A 7,399-nucleotide genomic window follows, 5' to 3' on the forward strand; every position below is an offset into this window, starting at 1 on the left:
GGGGTTCAACCCTCTGATCATTCCATGGATCTCTGAATCTGCTCTAACAGACTCTGCAGATGCTTCCCACAGTCAGTGAGGAGACATCAGCTCACACACAGGACTTATCCCATCCCAAAGCAGACTTGCATGGTAAATGGGACAAAACATCTTTCTGGAGACACTGATCCTGCATTTGATCATTTGTGGCCTCTGAACTCCCCAGCTAGCATAAGATCACAGCAAGACCTGCATACCTGGTCACCTGTGCATGGCTTGCTTCATCATGTGATCAGAAGTGAAACCACAAGCTGTCCTACCAGAGCCTACAAGCACTTCCATGCCATAGCTAAAGCCCATATCCATGTCCAGGGTACTCTAGGACAGAGAGATAGCAGGGAGAGGACTTCCGTATCAGCGAATGGGCTCAAGCTGGGCATGTTACTCTCATCAGCTGTGTCTCCCCCTGCATTGGGTTTGTGTGGCAAGGTTTTGTTAGCGGGGGGTGCTACAGGGGTGGCTTCTGTGAGAAGCTGTTAGAAGCTTCCCCTGTGTCTGACAGAGCCAATGCCAGCCGGCTCCAAGACGGACCCGCCCCTGGCCAAGGCCAAGCCAATCAGTGCCTCTGTGATAACATATTTAAGAAGGAAAACAAAACAGTTGGAGGAGCTTTTGCAGCCGGAGAGAGGAGTGAGAAGGTGTAAGAAACTCTGCAGACACCAAGGTCAGTGAAGAAGGAGGGGGAGGAGGTGCTCTAGACACCGGAGCAGAGATCCCCCTGCAGCCTGTGGAGAAAGGATGAGGGGGTGTAGAGATTCCACCTGCAGCCTGTGGAGGACCCCACGCTGGAGCAGGTGGAGGCACCTGAAGGAGGCTGTCACCCATGGGAAGCCCACGCTGCAGCAAGTTCCTGGCAGGACCTGTGGACCCGTGAAGAGGGGAGCCCACGCCAGGGCAGATTTGCTGGCAGGACTTGTGACCCTGTGGGGGACCCCACACTGGAGCAGTCTGCTCCTGAAGGTCTGCACCCCATGGGAGAGACCCACGCGGGAGCAGTTCATGAAGGACTGTAGCCCGTGGGAGAGACTCTATGTTGGAGCAGGGGAATGTTGAGAGGAGTCCTCCCCCTGAGGACAAAGAAGCGGCAAAGACAATGTGTGCTGAACTGACCGCAACCCCCATTCTCCGTCCCCCTGTGCCACTGAGGGGGGAGGAGGTGGAAGCTGGGAGTGAAGTTGAGCCTGGGAAGATGGGAGGGGTGGGGGGAGGTGTTTTAAGACTTGATTTTATTTCTCATTCCTCTGCTCTGTTTTGCTTAGTAATAAATTAGATGAATCGCCTCTCTACGTTCAGTCTGTTTTGCTCGTGATGATAATTAGTGAGTGATCTCTCCCTGTCCTTGTCTCCACCCAAGCCTTTTGTTATACTTCTCCTCCCCATCCCGCTGGGGGAGGGGTGAGTGAGTGGCCGCGTGGCGCTCAGCTGCCAGCTGGGCCTAAACCACGACACCCCCTCACATCAAGTGCAGATCAATTTTCTCTTAACCACACTGAACCCTTGGACACAGGACTTGCAGAAAATGTCTCTGTCAATTCCAAAACCTGTGCAGTAGCCCTGGACAGTGTAGATAGTCTCTTTGGGTATTAGTCTTCTCAACTAACTCTAGATGCCTAGAGATCTAGATTTGTGTGTCTGTGTGTGTGTTAAGGCAGCTGTCTAGTTTATCTTCAGTGACAATAGAAGAAAAATAGGTGCTTCTAAGGCATGGATTGCTTGATTTGTGTGAGACAGCATCTTTTGAATGGGCTGAACTGAGGGCTGACAACACCTATTTCTCTCCACTGATGATCAAAGGAGTAAAGATGAGTAGCTTGCATGGAGACACCTGCACTGGACACAGAGGAGATCAATTTTCCCCTGCTCATGTCTTGTCTGACCGCATTTAGGTCTTTACTTACATCTTCACTTCAAGGAAGACTGAAGACTTAGGCCTTAACTGCAGTTAGAGGCTCAGAGATGTGGTAGGGGAATCCCTTACCTTGCTCACTCTGTATTCAAATGTCCATAGTTGCCTTATCTCCCACCCTGAAGGTTTCAAAACCATGCTAGTATCCAGCTCCAAATACTTGACAATTCCAGTCTCTTGGGACTTGGCTATTTCAGACGTCTCCTGTGTGTCAGAAAATGGCTACACAAGACAGCACTGAGCTCCTGACAATGTTCACATACTACAGCTGCAGGCAGGAGGCAAACACCCCGCCTGACAGCCACTTTAGAGAATTGCGTTGTTGTTATTTAATTGGCCTGTGTGAAGAGAGAGCATTATCCATCTGCAACAATTCCATAACATCCCACAGAGATCAAACTCCCTGTGGCACACGGAGGGAAAACAAAAAACTGTCTCCTTGGTGTGGCCAGTTTAAGCTTCAGTGTGTTAATGAGGTGGGTGTGGGGATGTACTTATGCTAACAATGCTGGTGACTCTCTGATGTATGCTCTTACTATATGGAGCTAAACTGCAGAGAGTTTACACTGTGAGTGTGCACACAAAGCCCTCCTTTGTGGAAGTACAGTGGTAGCTCTGAAAGGGAAAGAAAATCGGGAGTGCAAGCTGTCAATAGTTACTAGGTGGATGGAGAGAAAACAGTGTCGTGCAATTGTGTACAGCTTGATGTGAGTGAGCAAGGTGAGAGCTGTTCATTCACATTTCTGCTGACATCACTGCATGCAGAGCTCCTCCAGTAAATCAAACTCTTCTCAATGTTCTCCCTCAGCCAAGGGGACCATGGCTTCATCTGGAAGATGGTGCATGAAGAGATGTCGTTTGGATCATTTCCATTCTTCGAGCTGGTGAGTGAAGCCCGCCCAAGACCTCTAGCATAGACTTCCAATGACTTGCATGTTTAAGGAGAGTCAGATTAAGGGGGATTTCTCTGCTCTTTAGCCACATGAGATTTCTGGTATGCAAATTCCTAAGGATGAAGAAAGGAGAGAAAGGGATCCTTCAGATGGTGGTTCAGCTCCATTTGTCTTAGACAGCCACCTGAGGATGAGATTGGTTCTCCCCTAAAGAACTGATGAAGGATCCTCCCTTGTCTGCAGGGAGGGCATAGATTATACCCTGCATTTCGGTTAACTTCTCAGCAGACCTACCTTGTATGGGATTCAACTCAGAGGATTTTGCCTTCAACCACTGAGGCATGGATATCTCTGTCCAAGTTGAGATGTCCGACATCCATCTGAGCTGCTCACTAGGCTCCTGCCTTAGTCCTCAGAGACAACCTGGCACTTCAAAAGGGCTTTTAGCCATATATATAAGGAAAATGAGCCATGACTCCCTAGTGCCTGTCCATGGAGAAGGAAGAAGGGTAAGCTGAGAAGCTGCAATAGGAGTATTTCATTGCAGATCTTTCAACTTGGTCAGCAGAAATCCTTCCCCTAACTCTGAGATGGCAAAATTACACAGAGGTGTATCCTACCCCTAGTAGCTATGCTGAGAAGCAGAAGACAGTGGGGGTAACAGAGGTATTTGCAAAAGCTTCCTGTGCTGAGACTTGGAATAAAGTAAATATGCAAGACCATGAGTCCTTGCGTAATGACTGTCATATCAGCCTGCTGCCCTGTGCTGCTGCAATTTCAGGCAGAAGCCATTGTGATAAACTGACCTAGAAGATGTGAGAAAATCTCTTCCAATGCCACATGATCATAACAGTGTTTTGATCCCTCAATCTCATTTGCTGAAATCACAACTCAGTATTACCTGCCCTGAAGAGTGCAGGTATGTTATTCCCTTCCTCACTGCAACAGCCTTTCACATAGCTCGAGACCCTCAGCCTGCTGTCCATAGTTTCCTAAATGCGATTTCCATGTCACAGAAGTGATTGCAGTCACCATGTTCTAAAGGAGATACCTGCGCTTGATCAAATATATAATTCTCCAGGTTCACTTGATCGTGTATGCCTGACCTTCAGGGTCAGATCTAGTTGTCCAAATGTGTTTCTGCAGGAAAGGATTTCCCTGACACTTTTAACTTAGGGCAGATGCTGTTTTCCTGTGCTCTGCACCAACTACTTTTTCAGGGTTGATGGCTTTGTTTCATTACTAGGAGTGTCTGAAGGACCAGCACAGGCATGCAAACTCTCACCAAAACTTTCCTGTCTTTGCAGATGGACCTCAACACTTGGGAGAACATGGCAAATGGGACAAATGTGGAAGAATTCATCCTTCTTGGCTTCCCAGGCATGTGGCATTTCCGAGTCTCCCTTGTGGTGGTATTTGCACTGACTTACTCCCTGTCAGTAAGCGGCAATGCATCCATCATAGCCCTTGTGTGGATGAACAGCAACCTCCATACCCCAATGTACTTCTTCCTCTGTAATCTCTCCTTTCTGGAGATCTGGTACACTACAGGTGTTGTTCCCAAAGCCATAGGAGTCATGCTGGGGACTAGCCAGACCATTTCCTTCAGTGTCTGCATCCTCCAGTTGTTCTTTCTTCTGTCCCTAGGCTCCACTGAGTGTTTTCTCCTGTCTGTCATGGCCTATGACCGCTACTTAGCCATATGCTACCCCTTGAGATACAAATCCCTCATGAACAGTGTCCTCTCTGCTCGGCTGGCACTCAGTTCCTGGCTGGGAGGCTTTCTGGCCGTCTCCCTGCTGGCCTTTCTGACATCCAGGCTGACATTCTGTGGGCCACATGTCATCAATCATTTCCTCTGCGATATAGATTCCTGCCTTGCCCTCTCCTGCAGTGACACATGGTCTGTGGAGCTGGCAACCTTTCTTGTCTCCATAATTGTTGTGGTGGCCTCCTGTGTGCTCACCCTGGTCTCCTACATATACATCATCTCTTCCATCTTGAGAATCCAGACAGCCCATGGCCGGAAAAAGGCCTTTTCCACTTGCTCTGCCCATCTCAGCGTTGTCACAATCTGGTATGGCTCCACCATGTTCCTGTATGTCAAGCCATCGGCCCAGAACTCCCTGGATCTGAACAAACTTGTGAATACCTTTAACACAGTTGTAACTCCTTTGTTGAACCCCTTCATTTACACACTCAGGAACAAAGAAGTGAAGCAAGCCCTGAGGCGAGCTTTCCAGAAAAAGTGAAGTGGCTTTTCAAAAGGCTTCAGTAAGAGCAAAGAGATTCATCCCCTCCCGCCTACGACTTCTGCCCTGCAAAAGTTCCTTACCAAAGTGTAAGTACACCTGGGCATCACACTTAGTGAGAAACCACCAGTTCCCCAGTGAGCTTATCTCATTCACCTTATGGAAATCTTAGGCTGGGCTGAGACTTGATTCTAAAGCTCCCATCTCCCTCTGTTCACTCCTGGGTAAACTCAGAATGTCTCACAGGCCTCTAAAGACTGACTCTTGGATTGGGTCACAAACCCCATCCAGAAATGGTTCTCTGCCAGAACACTGGAGGAGAAGTCCTCCCACAGGTTTGTATTCCAGTTTGCTGAGTGCTGCATTTTGTCAGGCGTTCATCTGAATCTCCTAAAGAAATCCCAGCAGCTGGCTCATTGCCTTAGGAAATGGGCGTGTATTTCTCCATTTAGTCTGACATTTTCTGGATGTATCTATGGCCCATTCTTGTGGCTGTTTCATCAAGTCATGCTCCGGTTCAAGACAAAATTTGGCAATGTCTGGTATCTCTACCTATAGCCATTATTCCTAGCATAAGACAGGCAACAAAATTTATGTTCCTCTTCCTTCCCTCTATCCAGTACCTGAACGCACTTTTTAATTTTCAATTAAACCTATGCAAATTGCTATGCTTCAGGCTAGATATGTCAGGGCGTTTCCACATCTAAAGCCCCACATCAGTTTTTAACAGTCCATTGTTCCACCCATTTTGGGCTTTGTTGTGGAAAGACTTTAACGTGATTGGCAAAGTCCCCACACTGCAGAGCTGTGAAATGCTGGCCCAGTAACAAGTTTCTCTTTACATTTATTGGGAGGACGTTAGCACTTCCAAAGGGCATTTGCTTCTCTCCTTTGATTTTCATTTCAGAACAGATGAATCACGTTCTCAAAGCTCTTCTTTCTGCACACTGACAGTGAAGGGAGTCGATGTGACCACCTCATAAGGCGGAGGCATCAACAGGACAGATACACAGGGATTGATTTCACCTGAGTGTAGGGCTATCCAAGTGAGATGATTGAGTTCAGACTGAACATTTACTCCTCCCTTCTGGAAGCAATGGTGCTTCTGGAGGTGACTCATCAACCTCCTGTGTCCACCCATCCTGGGCACTTGGCTCTTAGACCTGCAGCCAGGCCCAGGCACCAGTTCCCAAGGACAGGCTGATGCCTATCTTTGTCAGCTGTCCTCTCTTTCTCAGCGGCATTTGGGAAAATCCCTGGGACAGCCCACTGAGGCTGGAGAAAGTGCCTGAGCCTGGCTCTGTTCTCAGGCAGCCATCACTGCTTTTCAATCCTCCTTAGGGATGATGTTGGTTTTGGGGGAGAATCGTGTCTGTGGTGTGTTGAAGCCCTCTGCGGCCCTGGAGATCGACCAAAAGCAAGACATGAAATGTCCAAAGGACCTGAGACACAGCAGAGTGCAGGATATTGAGGGCTGCTGCCCATACTCCATCAACACTGCCTAGAGCCCCCGTGAGATAAATAGGGGCATGCAAAGCCTCCACCAGGGCTGGCAGAGCAGACCCACATCACTTGGGAGAGGCAGGCCATCCTGGAACAGCAGTAGGACAACAACTAAGTACCCTGGGGCTTCTCAGGTGACCTGGATGATGCTTCAGGAGCAACAGATTCCAACTCAGAGGGTGAGATCAAGCTGGAAAGTCAGCACCCTCCAGATGAGCTTCCACATGCAGTGCTGGGGTGGGATTGCCTGGGAATACGTCCCCAGAGCCATTCCTGTTGCCTGTGGGAGGAAACAAGATCACAGAGATGTGGTTACCAGCTGTTGGACAGAGAAACTGTCATGGACTCAGGAACATAGGGGCTCCCTCCAGCACTGGTGATTCCCCTGAGAAGGAGAAGAGACATGAAAAGAGAGCAGGACCCTTCTCCAGCAGTGGACGAGTGCAGGAAGGGCTTGAACAGAGAATCTTGTCCTGTCTTTGGCTGATGGGTCTTTTCACTTGCTGAGGGTTTAGCTGACATCCAGATGGGGGCAAGGAAGAGCTCTTCCCTTCTTGGGCTACTATGGCCACGTGGCAAAACCATAAGAGCAGTTGTGCTTCCTAACACAAGCTTCCTTCTCCAGCTGTGGCCATCAGTGGAGGCACAGGGAAAGGGAACAAGAAGACAAGCTGATAGGTTTGCTTGCCCTGAGTACTCTCCAGTGTACCAGCTATTTTAAGGAGAGGGCATTTACATGCCTGGTTTGGCTTGTGCGTGGTGTAACCTGCAATGGGTCTGCTCCAGTCAGGTTTCTTGGATCCTTT

At 48.9% G+C, this 7,399-nt stretch overlaps 1 protein-coding gene across 2 annotated transcripts; it reads left to right on the forward strand.

Annotated features, from left to right (window-relative positions):
- Window positions 1-2,037: 2,037 nt before the first annotated feature.
- On the forward strand, window positions 2,038-5,090 carry LOC129195365 (olfactory receptor 6F1-like). 2 transcript variants are annotated; one of them, XM_054801311.1, is made up of 2 exons: window positions 2,038-2,046; window positions 4,167-5,090. In XM_054801311.1, the coding sequence occupies exons 1-2, from the start codon at window positions 2,038-2,040 to the stop codon at window positions 5,088-5,090; spliced, it is 933 nt and encodes a 310-aa protein (XP_054657286.1). The 2 variants fall into 2 exon arrangements, with proteins under 2 accessions (XP_054657286.1, XP_054657285.1); XM_054801310.1 differs by lacking the exon at window positions 2,038-2,046 and adding an exon at window positions 2,740-2,829 and having other exon boundaries at window positions 4,146-5,090.
- The last annotated feature ends 2,309 nt before the right edge of the window (window positions 5,091-7,399 follow it).

This window comes from Grus americana, chromosome 22 (genome assembly GCF_028858705.1).
Source record: "Grus americana isolate bGruAme1 chromosome 22, bGruAme1.mat, whole genome shotgun sequence".
NCBI classification, from domain to species: Eukaryota; Metazoa; Chordata; class Aves; order Gruiformes; family Gruidae; genus Grus; species Grus americana.

What these genes read in the sequence shown, in the direction of transcription:
- LOC129195365 (XM_054801310.1), top strand. Translation starts at nt 2,740, where the DNA reads ATGTTCTCCCTCAGCCAAGGGGACCATGGCTTCATCTGGAAGATGGTG. An exon ending in CATTTCCATTCTTCGAGCTG is followed by an intron (nt 2,830 to 4,145) that starts GTGAGTGAAGCC and finishes CTGTCTTTGCAG; the next exon opens with ATGGACCTCAACACTTGGGA.